General features: G+C 42.3%; 1 protein-coding gene across 1 annotated transcript in view; it reads left to right on the plus strand.

Annotated features, from left to right (window-relative positions):
* Nucleotides 1–18579, plus strand: part of ccdc33 (coiled-coil domain containing 33) — a 64275-nt gene that overhangs the window by 40714 nt on the left and 4982 nt on the right. Inside the window, exons 12-16 of the mRNA XM_030765312.1 lie at nt 3553–3723; nt 13904–14094; nt 14240–14294; nt 16907–17102; nt 18349–18437. Of these exons, the coding sequence (XP_030621172.1) occupies nt 3553–3723; nt 13904–14094; nt 14240–14294; nt 16907–17102; nt 18349–18437 (702 nt within the window). The remainder of the gene's footprint in view (nt 1–3552; nt 3724–13903; nt 14095–14239; nt 14295–16906; nt 17103–18348; nt 18438–18579) is intronic.

Below are 18579 nucleotides of genomic sequence, written 5' to 3' on the forward strand. Positions count from 1 at the left end.
TCGATAATATATGTCTGGGTGTCTAATTTAGTTATGACATCTATATATCATACATCATGTTACCACCAAACTGGTTAAACCTGCTCATCGGTCCTACATAAAAAACACCCTTTCTTTCTCATCAGGGTTTCTACACCAATAAATTATTCTGACTTACAATCATATTTATAACTGACACATTTGTTTCCTTTCATTAGGTTACTTCTATATCATATCTACACATATAGTCTTTTACATTGTTATTAAAATGACAGAGAACAAACAGGGAGTGACAAGTGCACCTGAGTGCCAGCCAAACAGGTGTTCCTATTCTCTACACCATCAAATTCCTCTGTCCTTTCCAAAGTGATTCAGACAACTCACAAATGCAGAAACACAGACATCTGCCGTGTCTGAAAAGGCTGGCACAGCGAGCTTTGAATACAAATGCCGCAGGGCTGTGGCTACCCAACCCACAAGCTTCAGCCTCTCTGATACAACACACACAGAATTTCACCCCAAAAATTAAATAAATAAATGAACGCCTGGATTCCTCTGTATGAAACGGAGATGTGGGAGCGCTCTGAGGTGGGTCTTATCTGTTAGACAGAGCCGAAAGCATTTTGGGCTGGAGAGACAAAGGGAAGATAGGACACTTTCATTCCATGCAGCCCAGCCTAACCAAGTCATGTGTATAGTAGGACACTGATTGGTTGACTTTCTTTTGTGCTTTTGATACTTTGCTCTCTACTTTTAAATGTCACTCAAAGTTTACAGAATGCTATTTAATAGGCTGCGCATGAGCTGGAAATCGTTACAGAATATTATTTGAAAAAAAAAAAAGAAGAACAGAATGATAATTGGCTGTTGTAGTGGTCTGTGCCTCCTCTGAGAGTCAGTAGAATTGCCCGTCCATCTGATGTTTTCAGCTGTGTGCTCTACATCTCTGTCTCTGTATGTCTGTCTGTTTTTTCTCTCTCTCGCTCTCTCTCTCTTTTTCTCTCTCTCACTCTGTCACTCTCTCTCTCTCTCTCTCCCTGTCCGTGTGTGTATATATACATATATATATGTATGTTTGTCTTTCTGTGTGTGCGTGACTGTATGTCTGTTTGCTCATGTGTAGATGTGTGGCTCTGCGTATTTAATACACGCTTGCTTGACTAATGAGCTGGATTCAGCCTGAACGTGAGAAGTTGAGGGGGGAAAGGGAGGGGGGGGGGTGGCTGCATGTCTTTGTTAGGTGGGAGGTTCTGCTGCCCCCTCCCTGTGCTACCGTCTCCCGGGGGAGACCTTAGAAATGTGCTAATTGAATCAAGTGCACATGGTACCTCCACAGTTTTCACCCTCTGTGTGCGGGAAGAGGGGCAGAGATAGAGCCAAAAGTAGGCTTTGATGCTTTTGTTCTCCTCAGCACCACGGACAGCGCCTCAGGGCCCGCTGCTGCAACTGGTTGTCTGTTACTGGAGTGGTGAAGCATCCTGGTTTGTGGTGTGTTCTTTTTTGCTGTGTGTGTGTGTGTGTGTGTGTATGGATGGATGAGTGGGTGTGGGTGTGTGTCTTGTGTGGGTGAACAGATACAGAGTATAGATTTAGTCTAAATACAGCGTTAATGTTCACATGTGTGAGTATTTCCTCAGATCTCTCTTGTGAAGGATGTACTTTGTCTAAAGATAAATGACAACTAAACACGGCAGTGAAGAATCATCTGGAACAGTGGTCACTTCTGTCTCACAGTGCAGAGTGTTTAGGTCAGACACTGGTGCTCAGGGATCAGCCCTCAACATGGTGAATAATGGCCGCTTTAGCAATGACTGAATGTTAATCAGAATGGGAGCTGTGTGTGTGTGTGTGTGTGTGTGTGTGTGTGTGTGTGTGTTTGTGTGTGCATAGCAGAGTGGGCCTTGTCTCTCCTGCCTCATTACCCCAGTGACCAGTGCTCTGTGGTACTCTGTGTCTGCAGGCATGCACTTTACTGGTGTGGGGGCTGTTTTGCTTTCCTCCCCCTTCCCAGCATGGATCATCCCTAACTCACAAAGGAGAGAGAGAGAGGGACAAAGAGAGAGAGAGAGAGAGAGAGAGAGAGAGAAAGACGGAGAGGGAGAAAGAAAGAGAGGGTGGACAAGCCTCCTTCCATACAGAATAGTTATAATTAAATTTACCTGCAGATATGAGGGTAATGAGAGGGAAATCAGGGGCCAAAATTACTCTAATAGACAGTGGTATTGCCTCCCTCTTGCCTTTTTACCTCACATATTTTACCTTTCTCTTTGTCTGGACTCACCTTTCTCAAAGGTCATTCCTATAACATGCCTCATTTTTTTATCCCGATATTTAATGTCATTTAATGTTCTAATTGTTACATAAAATGAAGCAATGATCTGATAAATTACATACACTTAAGGACAATTAAAAACCAATTTTTTTAGCAAAATAAAATGCAAATCCCAATTTCGTTGTTTTATTTAAAGAAATGAAAAGTTTTAAGAAATAAGAGTTTAAAGGACGCATGGAAATGTGATGAATTTCCAATTTTTAAACTACATTGAAGGTTTTCTCACTACATTTAGGGAAATGTCTAAATTTATACACACCAGCAAACAAATATGTTTGAAAAATAAATAAATAAAGATGAATAACGCTGGAATCTCATTGTTAAGACAAATTAATTTTCTATTTGAGTGAGTGGTGTTTGATTTACTGTGGAAAAAAATCCTCATGCCTCATTAATTAACCAGTTAAGCTTGCCAAGAAACAAACTGCAGAGAATATTTCATTATTTTAGAGATTGACATTCTGCAATGTTCAATCTTTTGTCAGTTATGTTCTTCAACTTTTAAAGAGCCATTTATGAATATTTTCAGGTATGATTTCCAAATGAAATGGGCCAAATAAATAACATGTGCATGCAACAGTCATGATTTTTCTTGAATACAATTCCATAAGTCCTGTGTGGTAGGCAGAGGTAGAAACAGCCTCTCAGAATCTAATTCCTGCATTCATGATTCCAGTAAGGCTGCCCAGACGGACCTGTGTCAGATGTGTGTAAGAGGCTCAAATGTAATTGTGGTGAACAGCTGGATTAGTTTCAGTGATGTGTATCCGCTGGTAATGACATTAGTGCAGGGTCTGAAAAATCATTTCCAGTACACCTATCATGTTTAGAGGAAGGGAGAAGAACTGGCCGTGGAGCTGTTGTAGTCTGGCCTCCACACGGGCTAAACTCCACTCTGCTCACGGGCAGTAACTCTTCCATCTCTCCAGCGTGTCAATTAAAGCAGCCAGACCCCTGCCTCTGAAAGGCTTTTAGATCAAGGTTATTGAGGGTGCATTTTCTCTGAGTGCTCCTTATTTCCTCCCTGTCTTTATCTGTCAGGACTGTAAAGCCTTTACTGTCTCTGATTACAATTACGCCGAGTTGTGTTTCTTTTGTAACCACTTGATTCAACTGTATAGGTGGATGATTATGATTATTGTGGATATGATTCTGTGCATGCCTCTTGGTGTGTGTGTGTGTGTGTGTGTGTGTGTGTGTGTGTTATGTGGTCCTAGAGACCAGACACCATCCTCTCCCAGCTGGACATCACCCTGTTGCCCTGTTTGGATACTGACCTCCAGGAGGAGGAGCAAGACTCCCTCCTCACGCAGGAGCTTTCTCCATATCCTGAGACAGACATGGAGCAGACAGTTTTCCCAGCTCCCAGCAGCCTGCTCCTGTCAGACCTCCACATCCCACAACAGCTGAATGTGAGTCACCGCTGCAGCCTGGACTATGACTTGTAGTCCACATACATGTCCTCGAACGATGCAAAAAGAGCTAAGCAAATACAAATACAAATGAGCTCTATGAGGTTCTGTAACACAAATTCTGTAACATATGACTGAAATCATCTGAAAGACAATTAAAACTGGGGCAAAATCAAACTATTCAGTCTTTTAAAACTTTAACTGGTATGCAACAATAGAACTGGCGGGGGAAATATGTATGTATCCACATATCTAGTCACAAAACTACTTTTAAAGGACAACAACAGATGCATGTTATTTGTAATAATGTCACTGGTTTTAATTTTTGTAGGAGGCAACACAACTCTCAAACATTACTCATAACATTAATCATTATTCTATTCAGGTTATCAATATCACATACATGTCTCCATTTCTTTAGCTTGACATTCCTACAATACTTATTTGATCATTCAATTTTAGATATTAGCTCTCCATTGATTGTATACACACACTGGCTGTCAGAAGCCTTCAGACTGAAACCGATCAATGTTCACAGCAAGTACAAATTTCTCATTCATCAGGTCTTCTTATATGGTATTGATTTTTTTGGGATTGGACACGTAGAAAAGAATCTGATTACCCTTTTTCAGCAGTCAGACGAAAGTATAGTCCAGAGGAGAGAGAGCAGGGAAACTGTGAGTTTGGTGTTGCATTCAGAAATGTGGAGGAGAACAAAAGTAAGCGGGAGAGGGGAGAGAAGCAGCAACGGAGGCAGAATTAAGAGACAGACAGACAGGCAGACAGACAGACAGGAAGACAGGAAGACAGACAGAGAGAAACCTTCTTCCTGTCCTGCTGTTGATCATATGAAGTGTTCACTCTTTCCCTTTGTGCCTTTTAGTGCTATCAGCATCCAAACCAGATTACTCACGCACAAATAACAATGACCTTCTCCAGCAGAAAAACATTTTAAAGAGATTAAAAGCATTCAAGTCTGAACATGCTACAGAAAAAAAACACGCACCACATTACCCATGTGATGTTTTCGTTTCACTTCGTTTACTTCATATCTGTAAAACATTAGCCCTGGTGTTGCTAATAAGCGTGTCGGGCACAGATTTGGCCTTTTTCTTTGTGATAAATCCTTCATGTATTTTTTATTGGCAGGCTGGTGGAAATCCCTCTAGGAGGGGCCCAGGGTTCAGTTGGAGAATAATACATGCGGTCTGGCTCTAGCAGCACAGGAATTTACTGTAATTTCTGCATTCCCTCCGCCTGCCGCCGGGCACTGCTGTGCTTTGAGAGTATTGGAAAGACAGAGAAAATGAGAGAGATTGAGGGGGGAGGCAGAGACAAACATTGAATAGTAATAGACATATACATGCCTTCTATAGGAGCAGCAGAGCGCAGACAGTACAGCAGTGTGAGTGTCTCCATTAGACAGTGTGTGTGTCCTCAGAGACCTGCCCTACTACCCAGGGTGAGGAGTCAGTCATGTTACAGACTCAGGCCGCAGTGGTCCCACAGTGACATCTAGTGGATGGATGGTGTAATGATAAATAGTTAGTGCTGAGGATCTTTGTATGATTTGAATTTTTTTTTTTTTTTTTTTTTTTTTTTTTTTTTTTTTTTTTTTTTTTTTTAAATATGACCTGATTTTTTTCTCCCACCATTGTAAAAGTGGTTTTCATCACCATAACAGACAGATTTGCTCTGTGTTAGTGTTTTTATTGTTTTTCTCACTGGTTGGAATCTCTGTTCTTTGGGGTTCACACAGTCCATCACTTCATCTTCTCTCTCTCTCTGTCTCTCTCTCTCTCACTCTCTCTCTCTCTCTCTCTCTCTCTCTCGCTCTCTGTGTCTCTCTCTCTCTGTTTGCCTGCTGAGATTTGACTCATTACTACCAGATATTCTCCACCTCCTGTCAGTAAAAAAGCCTCTGTCTTCCTGCAGGTTCACAGTGTGGTGTAATACATATTGCCCATAGGTATCAGAGCCTGCCTGAGCAGTCCAACACAATAAAGTCTGTGAGTTTACAGTGTAGATAGAGCCAGCCCACCGCTGGCCTTGAGAGACAAAGCCAGAGATAGGCTGGCAGAATGAGGATCAGGTAGGAGGCGTCTGAGTGTTTGCATGTGTGTGTGTGTGTGTGTGTGTGTGTGTGTGTGTGTGTGTACGTGCATGCATGCGTGTGTGTGTGTGTGTGTGTGTGGGTGTGTGTGTGTGTCTATGTGTGCATGTGTGTGTGTGGGAGGATGCTGGAGGTAAGAAGCAAGGCCATCTCTGCCATGAACGCTATAGGAAAGCTGGCTGTTGAAAAGCTTCTTTTAGACAGTCAAGGCCTTTTCTATTTGACAAATAAAACACAACAGCAAATGTTTTCAGGAGCCAAGGTTCCCGGACTGTTGATTGGCACTTCTTGCCAATCATGACCTTGCATTAGCAGCACCTCTTTTCTCTCATCCAACTGAAAATGTTCATGAAATAGTCCTCAGAATTAATCTTGCAGAATACTGATATGAGCACTGGGGTAATTTGAATTCAAAACACCTGCTTTGTGAGGAATTGTAAACTTCTTGAAACTCTAAAACTAACTCAAGAACCACTGTAAAGAGTTTACGGTAGGTTAAATCACCTGTTTTATCCTGCTACAGACAAGGCAGATTTGATCATGAAAATGTTACCAGCAAAATGTATTTACCCAGTACCGTTTGGCATTTAGTTGTTAGACACCAGACCTGCATGATGCATTTGTCATGATGTGGCCTCTGCTTGGAGTGAAGAGACAGAGGACACACGGGAGATTGGAGTTTCACATTTCACTGCTCACAAACAGCTTCATTAGCACCTGTATTATCAGAGTTGTTTACTGCCTCCCGTTCTGCCTGCCTCTCGTGCCACCTCCTCCTCCTGCTGTGCTGCGATAAGGAGCTCCAGAGGCACGCAGAGGAGACGAGGACAGAGTAGAGGAGAGATCTGGCTCCCGCTCTGTAAGCAGGTTCTGTTGGATTGCTTTGAACCAGCAAGGAGGGTATTATATCTGTTCACTGCAGCTGGGTGTGAGTGTTTGGGAGAGAGCGAGAGAGAGAGAGAGAAGGAAGAGACTAAGTGAAGGAGAGTGAAAGAGAGAGAAAGATGTTTAATCCCTCATTCCTCCTCTCTGTATTCCTTTTTCTCTCCCTAATAATTTACTGCGTAGCCTTAGACTCACCCCATCATACAGATGAATTGTGGAGACATCCAGGTTTCTCCCACATTGTCCAGGCTGAACTGAACGAACTGGGTCTCCACTAATGGGCCTCTTAGCTTAGCTCTGTTATCTCCTCTATCTTAAGAGACTCAGCATAGTGTCAGTGTGCTGTAAATCAGGACAGGAACAGAATTTAAGCAGAGAAAGAGAAAGAGTTGAAAGGTTATCCGCCTATTCTTCAGGGTGATCAATTTTTAATCAGCATTAGGTTTGCAGCCGCCTGCACTGTAGAAAGGATGCTTTATGGCTTTCAATCTCAAATAAAATTCTGTCTCCACATCCATACACTCCACCTGTGTTCACAGATAATATTTATGGCAGTCATTTCGAGGTAATCATTTGTTTGTGTGAAGATAAAAACTGTAATGATGGAATATAGGATAGTATGTGTATTTAATACATTCTGAAATGTTCAATATCTATGTGACCAAGACTGCTCTGTTCAATAAAAATCTAAGTAACAATTGACCATTAGAAGATGAAGGTGATTGATACCACACACGGCAACTTTGGTTAAAATACCACTCAATATTGTGAAATGGTTTTAAAAAAAGCAAGTCACATTAATCATAAACATAATCATAGTCAACTGACCTTGTTCTGTGGTCATTCAGGCCTATTAGATTTCAAACAATCAATGTAATTAACTCTTCAAGGGCGATTTTTCATGCTAAACTAATTTCATTAATTGCATCTGCTGAACTGGTGAGCTCTAGCTTCTCCTAACTTTGCGTGACTACAGTGAGTGTGGACCGTAGTGAGCAGTAAAAACGTCTCTCTGCACTACAGAGATAGACCCAGCGCTTCACAGGCGATTTATCAGGCTATAACTTGGTCCATTGACTGTGCGCCTGTAGAGGTGATTGAACTATTGAATGACTTTGGATCCTTCCCGCGTACCTACATAGCCATGGGCGTACCAATCAGGAACCCAGAAGACAACACTCCCCCCCCCCCCCCCCCCCCCCCCCCCAATGTCTGTTTAGTTGCAGACCGTGGCATCCATTTCCCGTGAGTGATTGTTATGAAGAGGGACCGCATGCTGAATGCTTTAATCGAGTTACACATTGACCTCTGCATGTATGATCTGAGGGCTTATACCAGGCGGGGGGGGGGGGGGGGGGGGGGGGGGGGGGGGGGGGGGGTGTTACCATTAGTCTCAAAGCTCTGCCTCATCTCAAATCTAAATCCAATCCCACTGACAGACAACTCAAATGACAGACGATGAATCTTTCCAAGGGTCAGGCTCCCACCCCTTCATCAATCTTCACGACATTTTCAGGGTCCGGAACCCGGTCTGACCCGTGCGCTATTGACAGTGTTTATGTATGCGAGAGGCTATCGTACAGACATAGTCTGGACGTCTTCATTTATGGTCACTGGATTTGCCTTCGCACCAGCTTAATTTTCATTGACTTTTAGTTTGACAGATAAAAACACGAATAAAAAAAAATGACCCGAGAAAAAGAAGAAGAAGAAAAATGTTTTAAAATGAGAAATCTTTATATGTATTCTGCAAGCAAACATTGTCCCCTTTGGGCATGGCTTTTTTTTTTTTCAATCAGGGGTTGGCATGTTTAAATGTCAAACCTTGTGTAAACCATTAGAGTACAGTTATTTGCACTTTTTGAAAGGTCACAAATGCCCAGTGGGCAAAATAAATAAATAAATTTTAAAAATGCTTGCAGCAGGTGACTGTACACTGTTGACTGCGAGACACACCCTTCACAGTATCACACGGGAAAAGATTAACACAGCACATGCTCTCGTCTCTTATGTCTGGCGTCACTGGTCTTTTCACTCGGTCCAGTTCTCTGTCTTATCGCTCTCCGTGTCTTAAGTTGAGAGAGATATCTGTGACCCCCTGCAGTATCCAGAGCTGGATCAGTGTGCTATATTACTTTGTCAGCACCTCCATTCTGTAGCATTCAGCGTAGCATAGTATTCAGCCGCTGTAGTGATTTCTAAACCAGGGGTTTGCAGTCCCATCTCCTGTGGATGTACCTTACCCATGCACGTCTCCACTTAATCAAAAGCTGGATGAGTATCAGGTGTGCAGGAGCAAGAATGAAATCTGCTCATATTGTAGTTCTGCTGGAGGAATTTTATCAACCTAGATACAGACCAGCCGAACGAGTTGGTATAATTCACTTGCATTCTGGGAAATGTACTCAAGCTCAGATGTTCTTTTCGATACAGGAGCTGCTGCTGTAAGGTATATGTTTCTGCCCAGTTTGACTGCTGGCTTGTATGTGTATGAGTTTATGAAGCAGCCTTTTTTTTTTGTCTTAAATGTGTCCAGACAGGGCTGCGGTATCAGTGTGATTCTCTGTTAATCTTAGCAATGTTTTTATTTCCTGCAGGTGTGGTAGGCAGCGCTCGATATGTCCTTCAACGAAGGCTGCTGTCCTTGATACACACACACACACACACACACACACATATTCACATTCCACAGATGTGTTTTTCTCTTGCTGACAGGGCAGTATTGGGATTGTGCTGTGCCTGGGCTGCCCGCCCCTCAGGGAAATCCCATTAATTCAATTCCTTAGGTGCTATAGGACCAATCTAAGCCAAACAATTGAGTGCAAATGGATTTAAGTCATGCTAATGCTGTTACGACTTATTTAATATGAATAAAGATTTGTCACTGGATAACACGGTTACGATCACACTTCAGTAAGATCATTTCATAGGAAGTCAGATACAAAAATAAAACATTATGCTTCAGTCAGGACAAGATATGTTTATGCAGTATTAGCACAAGACTTGTGAATGTCTATTAAAGCATCTGTATTCTGTGTACACTTAATTTGGCTGTTTTTATGGTCTGTACCAGAGGCGCCCCAATTCCACTCCTGCTGCTTTTTTGTTTTCACCTCTTAATTAGGTGTCGATTTTTACCTGGAAACAGGTTTGTGCCCTCTCCAGCCAATCACGGACCATATGCAGGTGACTGAAAAGAAAAGCAGAAGGGCTTTGACCATCTAGGACCGGAGTTTTCTGTCAGCTCTGGTCTAGACCATTGAGTATGAGTCTAACCACCTCATCACATGCCTGAGTCTAATGAGGCAGGGTTCGGTACATCCGGAGTGAATTAAGAGATGAATATGAAAGCCATTAGATAATCTCTCCATCCTGTGGAAAGGAAAGGAAAGGAAAGGAAGCCATTTGATCTTCAAATGCATTAAAAATTAAACTTGTCTTCAGTGAGTGTTGGCCAGGCACAAACTTCAGTTCTGTTGCTTTTGTATGGTATACTAAATTAATGCTCTCTGACTTTACATGCCATGCCATTTGTATGAATCTGTATATTACACACACCAATACCGATGAGGCTCTCTGCCAGAGAATTGGTTTGTTCACTGGCGTTCTTAACCCTTGTGGGACTGCATATTTGCAAGTGTGGACAGCATGGATTTTCACATTTTAAATTAAGATTAGTTTTAGCTACTAAATAACAAGTGGTGATTCCTTGTTAGTATGCAAAACAAGACAGCTCTCTCATTGGAGAGATGAAACGGATCTCATTAGGGCTGTGAACGTGCTTCAGGCGTCTTGAGCCGCGCTTAAACTGCAGCGGAAAAGTCATTTTATTCTTGTTTTTTCTTAATCGACCATCTAACGTGAAACCCGCTGTTTTCTTTCTTTCTCTGAGTGAAAGGGAAACAGCTGCTGAAACCTGTAACCCCCCCCCCCCGCCTTTCTTTCCCCTTTCTTGTTGTGTTCAACCTCTCTCTGCCAACCTCTTTCATCTCTCCATCTATTACAGCTTCGTTTACACTGCTGCAGTTTCTGCTTCACCTGGGGAGAGAGAGAGAGAGAGAGAGAGAGAGAGAGAGAGAGAGAGAGAGAGAAGGGTGGCAGCAACAAAAAAGAGTGAGACTGAGAAGAGAATAGAAGAAGACCAGGCAAAGAATAAGGTGCTAACATAGAGAGAGAGGGCTAAAGAAAGGGAAATGAATGAATCGAAGAAGAGGAAGAAAAGAGAGAGAGAGAAATGGCATTTTGGCAAAAATGTGGTGAGTCTGTGATGTGGAATGGAGAGAATGGAATGGAGAGGAACACAGCTCCAGAGCAGGGACAGAACAAAGGAAGTAGAGTGGAACAAACATGAAAAGGGACACAGTGAGAGGACAGGAGTGTGAAGAGAGGCAGGGAAAGACAGAGAGAAGTGAAGGATAGGGGCAGAGAAAGAGAGAGAGAGAGGTTCAGTGGCGGGGGGGGGGGGTGGCTCTGGGGACATAGAGGCTAATTGAACCTCTGTGTGGCACAGACTCAGGCCTGTCAGTCTTCTGAGGATCCCATTTGCTGTGTTTTGCAGGGTGTGAGCTGAATACTGATGGAAGTACAAGTGAGTGCAGCAGCATAAACACCAGCCTGAAAGGCCACGCTAATCAGAGGCCAAGCTGGAGTCAGGGGGCACTTGCCCCTTCTGTCTGTCTCTCTGTCTAGCTCTCTGTCTCTCTCTCTCTCACCCTCTCTCTCTCTCCCCCTATCTCTCTCTCTCCCCCCATGACATATAGATTTGCTGTGTTTTAATTATCGTTAGAAGGCTTAGGAGCTGTATACGTGCACTAGTTTTTACAGTGTGCAGTTTTGTGGGAGCACTGGAATAAGGCTCATTTTCCCACATGAACTCGTTGCATTTTTATTTCACTCTAAAAATCCACAAGAGTTGATTCTATCTTTCAGAGCACATAGCTGCAAGGACAGAGTGAATAATTCATGGCGAATTAAAGCAGTTGGTTAGCTAGAGCAATATTTGTCTATTCAGAGATAGTGAATGCAGAATGTGGTATAATCTTAACCTCAAAGGATTTTCTTCTCTCTATCTAAACATTCCAATAATTAAACAAATGTAACACATTTGTGCAAGGTTAATTAATCGTAAGATGTTATAAGACAGCATTGTTATTGTTAGACAGCACTTTTTTCTTTTTTTTTAAATGTCTATACCACAAATACACTGTGTTCTCCAAGCAACATTGCTACATTAAGAAATGCTCCCATTCATCAGTGTGTAACTGAAAATAAATGCAAACAGCATGTATTTGTAAACAGAAATAATCAAAAAGTCATAATTCTGGCTTAAAATCTGCAGTATAATGTCACAGACTAATTTGGGCAGTGGGGAGTGAACTACAGTGGTTGCTGGTTATGACTGAATGGGAAATAATTGCTTTGTGATGACACAAACGTTGCTCATTTGTACCTGGAGAATGTGATGTTATTGTCTGACAGATGGAGCCCAGAGGGAGAGAGAGAACGGGATGATTTACACAGCAGAACTGAGAGGAGGTGCAAAAACAAACAAACAAATAAACAAAAAACACTGAGACAAACACTAATACAAATCAATAACCACAACAACAATATTCTGAAGTGGTAAAAGCAGCGTTTTATTATACATTCATGACTGAGTATTTTCTGATTGCACACGGATAATGCTAAGTGCTGAGGGTTGTAGTGTGTTAAGAACAGTAATACAGCCCTGTGAATACTGGCCTGGTGCATGGGAGTGGAAGAATTTTGTAGATGGGATGTGTCAGGCTCTTGTGCTGTGAAAAACAGTGTTCACATCCAGTAACAAACACCTCACAGCAGGTCACCAAGACATCAGCATTCAGCTTGCATCAGTCTAGCTGTACACTCAAACACCCTCAGCCCACCGCTGATGTCCATTCACTAAACTAAGGCTTTTCATTGCAAACTGTGGATTTAGTCTGCATTGTCAGAATGTATGAAAGAAGGAAACAAAGACACAAACAAAAACTGTGTTCCAAATGAAATAAAAGATTGATTGAAAATAAAATAAGGTACATCAAATTAAAAACTGTGGAATAGTCCAAACCATTAACTTTGAAATCTCTTTGAATGAGAGTGAAAGTGAAGTGGCCAGCCCTCCATCTGGCTCAGAGGTTGCTACGGCAGGTTGTGTTGTGGTAACAGTGCAGTTAGCTACATGCGCTATGAGAAGCCCCTGTGTTTCCTAGCTGTGTCACTAAAGCAGAAGTCCTCTTGATAAGAACTTATGATTCTTTTAACCCATGCAGGTCTCGGAACAGCCACAGCCCGGGCAGACCTCAGATACTGAACAGGTACTGAACACTCTCTCCTCACCTCAGTACCAGTCAGCACCGGGCACTGTTTGTTCGTTTGGGATGGGCTCTAAATAGTTACAGGGAGACAAAACATTCTCAGCTTTTCTGTTGCTGCTTTGTGAGTCGACCATCCCAGGCAACCGTGGTCGACTGTGCCGGACGGAAGATTCGGCACATGTTTTAACACGTAAACCAAAGGGAAAAACAGATTAGAGCTGGATTCGGTGAGTCAGGGTTGGATTTGAGGAGTGCTGTGAATGAGGTTACGGTCTCATAATGAAGAGGTATTACAGACCATACACAACCACTGTGAGTGTTAACAGCCTTACAAAACAGGTGTTGTTTTATGTGAGTGGAGAACTTATGAACATGCAGATTGGTCTGGCAGTTTGTTGTTATAGCATGTTTGCGTAATTTTCTAGCCCGTCATACACTTCCATATTTATCTCTTAGACTGTTTGCTTTAAAATGACCTATTACCTTTATTCCACCACAGACAGATTCTCTCTTTGATATTTTTGTCATATTACATTTCAAAATGGCCCTTTTTTGGCACTGGTTGTTGTTGTTTTATACCAGCTGTAATATAGTCAAACACTTACATACACTTACTGCCGCAGTCAGCAACTGATGGAAGTTTTTTTTTTTTTTTTTTTTTTTTGAAAAGTTGTGTTATTTGATGTTGTATGATATTGAAAGGCTATATGTAAAGCTTTTGGGGCAGTGGCAGTGGCAAATTTGCTTCACACTTTTCATTTCACGTTGCTTCACATTTCTGTCACCCCAGTGGTTTGATGTTTGCTTTCTCAAATCTCGTTCCCCTGATTTGTGCTTCCCTCCACAGCTCCAGAGAGATGACGACTATCATCTTCTGTCCCATGATGCTTTGGCAAAGATCCTTCCAGAATACAAGCACCTTTTCAAAACACCCGACACTCAAAATCTGAATGAAAAGGATGGAGGAGCCCAGAGTAAAAACCAGGAAGCCTCCTCTCAACTGAACAAAACCTTTGAAGTCCCCTCCTCATCTAAAAGGCAAGCTGTCTGAATAGCAGCATTAAGATGATCACTACTGACACGACTTTCAGCTCCGCTGCCTAAAACAGAGTCTATTTTCCACCACGTAAACCTTGATTTTTTTTTTATTATCTGTTTTCATATTTTTTTGTCTCTTCACTAGACCACAGATTCCTGATTCTGACGAGCCTGTGGGTGTCACTGAACGTCAAACAAAAGTGAGTATGACTGATTTCAGTTAACTGTTGCATTACTATTAAGTCCACCCATTCAATACAAGTTCCTGGGAATATTCTGAGGTGCTTTGTTGCCTTCTGCAACAGGTTTCAGAAATATGTTTTCTATCATAGCACCACCTGAACCACTGTTCATTGTGGCTTTCGAGGCTTTGTTTTGTCTCAGTCCCTCATCACAGTGAATTCTGGAGTACAGCACTACTGAGAAATAAGGACTTGCGTTGTCTCCAGGGTTTGAGCTCTGCTGGTGTGTGGGTTTTTTTCTTCTCTTTCTCGCTGTCTAATTAGGAACTCATTTCCAGCTTCGTACTCGTCAGCCAATCTGTGTCACCTATTGATTGGCTGAAACGAAAATCTGTGGGAGCTCTGAATTTGAAGGCCGGGTCTGAAAAGCCCTGCATGTGACAGGTCAATGAGAAAAGCAGCGGTGAGGTTTGTGGTATTGATTCCTGTGGAAAAAAAAAAAAGCTCCAAGCTTTGTCACCCTTCAGTACCATCCCCTGAGGGCCTCAGTGCCTCCCCAGGACAAAGCTTCCCGTTCTCAGTGACTGTGTGTCTCACAGCGGGAGCACAGCCACTGCTGGAATAGATTAACATTTACATCTAAGTCTGTGTTGCCCTACTGAAAACACACTGATCAGAATGATTATCTACAAATAACAAACACGATGATAAGTCAAAGATCATCGGATGTACTTTTGTAGTATGTGTCGTTATATAAACAGTAATTTGATAATGTTGTGGCTTTCGCTGTGATGGTCTGTTTTTCGTGTATGTATTTCAAAAACATTGCATTCATTCAAAATAACTGCCAGCGGTAGACACACATCAAGGTGACCTTCATTTGTGACTGAGAAGCAGTTTGTTTATAAAAGCTGTGATGGAGCATAGAGAATACATTCATTCCTCAGCCCATTTACAAACACCTCGTCTGAATGTCATCTCATACCGAGGGGGCAGAGAGAAAGAGAGAGAAAAAGAATAACAGGACTGCCTGAATAGCACTTACTGCTGCTCCAGGCACAGAGAGGCCTCCCCCTCCCTCTCTCTCTCTCTCCCTGTCTCTCCCTCTTCTTCTCTGTTCACTTATCTATTTGACCCAGATGATTGAGCTTTCTTCAGGCCTCATCATCAGACCCCTCCCCATCTCGTCCCATCCCTGTGGACCTCCCATGTCCCTCCCTTGCTGCCCCAGCAGGGCCCCTCCAGTCCCCCAGTCTCCCATCTCATCAGCAGTCATCATTCTCACCTTGCGTGCATGCGCCCTTTCAATTAGGCGCTCAATTTCATCCAGAGGACCCTGGGGAGTCACAACCACACCAGCCCAGATTGGAATCTCCTAATCGGTTGTGCTTTCCTCCCTCCTCCCAGCATGTTTCTGTGTGTCCCCGTCCCCCCCCCCCCCCCCCCCCACCTTACTTCAATTGTCAGCTTCCTTTTCTTACACACAATAATCCTGAATGACACTGCGAGGCTGGAACCCTGCACCTGCACGCTGCTACAAGACGCATGCATGCAGCTCAAAGACATTCCAGACAATGCTGTTCTGTTCAACAATGCAGTGGCATTGTCACTGGTTGTGCTCAAGGCTGAGGCAACATGTGTGCAACACAAAGACACGGCACAAACTGATGAATATTAAAATCATGTAGCAACAACTGCAGGCTCAAAAGGTACTGTCATTTTTAAGACGTTCTTTTTTTCGTTTTACTCTTGTGTTCTTTGAAATAGCGTTGATTTTGTTTTTGTTTTGTTTTGTATTATGTGCCTATTCTGTACTTATGTATGGAGTTGTTCCAGTGTGTGATGAAGCCTCTCTTGGCAGTAGCTTTGGTTGTGCAAATATCTGCACCTTGTTCCAAATGCCTTCCCACACTCCTCTTGGGTCCACATTCTGAGATGAGATGCTTGCTTCATTGTCTGTCTGTGACTAATAGGCAGGGCATTGATTACATTGTGCCTGTTGCCAGAGAAAATGGATTTCAGCTGGAGAAGTTCATTGTAATCTTACAGCATTCCTCATACTGTTCTATCATTCTTTCCTTTTTTCACAAGATTAAAAAGAAAAAGTGTTGGAAATGAATATTTGCTGGGTAGATATCGGGTCTTGTGACAAACAGCTCGGATGAATAAGACATGAAAAGAGTGTGGTTAATCCTGTTCTGGATCAGCCAAGCACGCTCGGCTTTTGTGACAGTGTATTCATTGAAGATGGCAGACGACTGTGGCGTTATACTGACCCCTAGTGGCAATATATCATAAATACCAAAGTTTTATGATTTTCCTGCCTCAAACAGGAGTGAATGGACTGTCAGTGGATTGTTGGACATCTGTTTTTTATGACATATAGTAGGAGATGAAAAGATTCGTTAGGTTGATTATTGGTGTGTCCTGTGTAAAACAGTTAGATTTACTGTTTACTGTTTATAGATTTACTGTTTACTGTTTATAGATTTACTTTTTCAGTATGTTCGTGGACATGTAGTCATACATGGGCGACTGTGAGTGTGTATCTGTATGTGTATATCAGAACAGAAAAAAGATACACACTGTACATGAAGTGAACTCTCTCTCTCTCTCTCTCTCTCTCTCAGGAGCTGGAGAATTATCGTACTGCTATGTGTAAGATGGCAGAGGATATCATTGCTCTGCGCACACAGGTGTCCAGTCTGGAGTCAGAGAACAGTCATCTGCGCAGTGACCTCAGCCTGCAGCACGACCTTGGCCGCAGCCTGCTGGATGAAACGGACCTCGACGTCATGACCAAAACTGAGATCGCAGACACAATTAGTACACCCCTCTACTTCTTCTCTACTACCTTAACTTTTGTGTTCAAAGTCAAACACAACAGAATGTCAATGCTTATATTTTGAATCATTTTAAAAGTTACCCTCAGGACCCTGTCCTAAAATGTTTGTTTTAACATAGCAGTCCTGAACCCAGTCCTTAATTGAGTCATCCATCAAGCACAGAAAAACAAGGAAAGGGGGCAGTGGAATCAGACTGAGTAACATAGACCAAATACAATGGGATTTTGTCTTTGTTAGTTTTCTTTTCATCTGGTTTCCTTTTCATAATATGAATCACCAGGGGTCTTAAAGGCAGGCGCTGCAGGAAGTAACTCAATACAATGTTTGTCTTTTCTCACACTTTTAAAAACTATTGGTAAGGTTTTTTCCTCTCCTGGAAATGCTGGCAAGGGCAGATATGATATTTAGGAGTAAAGTTTTGAGGTGTACGGGGATTTTTTGCACTTTGTTAATCCATCCGGGTGTCTTTATCAGGCCTTTTTGTGCCACAGTTTGATAAGATGAACACATTTAGCAGCATGGCTCCGATAAGCAGGCAGTGGCTTATCTCCCAAAGGCCGGTTTCCGACCCTCAAACACGCTGCTTTGGAATAAAGGACATCTAACAAGACTCTTTAAGGCCTTCAAAGCAGAAAAGTCAACTTCATTTTATCTCTATGGGAAAATTTGTCAGTGCCATTTCAGTGGTTTAGATCACATTTACATTGTGATTATTGTAAAAATATTTTTCCTTCGTCATGGCCATGCTTTTTATGGATATTCGATCTGCTATGGCCTGTCTCAGAAAGAGTTTCTGATTCATTCTCATTTCTCAGTGTGACCTCCCACAGGACAGTGTCATGGACAAAATGACTGCACAGCACTCAATGTTTTGTTGTGTTAAAATTCTGACCCAGTTATAAACTCTTCCATCAATTATAGTGATCTTAGAACTACTTTGTTGCGAAACTGTTGTATTTACTGTTTAAAAATCTGTTTCTGCTGTATTTATGATTAAAAGAGTCTGATGTTTATTTGCGTTTGTTTCGCAATACATTTGCTAAACAAAATCAATTTTAAGATTAACACAGAAGCATAGAAATGTATATCAGTTACAGTGTATTTGCAGTATCTAGTTCTGATTTGAATAAATAATTAAGAATTAAAAAGAAGACTTGGAGTTGATGAGTTGAAGAAGAAGTGCTCCATCTGTCGTTGTCTAACGCTGGTCTCGTTTAATGTGACAGAGTCTTTGAAGCTGAAGCTGGCCACTGAGAGCAGTAAGGCAGCAAGCCAAAGGGACAAGATCCAGCAGCTTCAGAACCAGCTCATCAGGGTGAGAATCAAACCACGTCTCCATCGTCATAAGCTCTCAGTAACTGCCAGATTCACACTTTCTACACCTTTCTGCTTTTCTGGCATTGGCCTCTAAACTTAAAAAAAAGCCAGTCATATGTGTGTGGATTTGGGGAGCGCCT

The sequence above is a fragment of the Chanos chanos genome, chromosome 2, assembly GCF_902362185.1.
Source record: "Chanos chanos chromosome 2, fChaCha1.1, whole genome shotgun sequence".
NCBI lineage: Eukaryota > Metazoa > Chordata > Actinopteri > Gonorynchiformes > Chanidae > Chanos > Chanos chanos.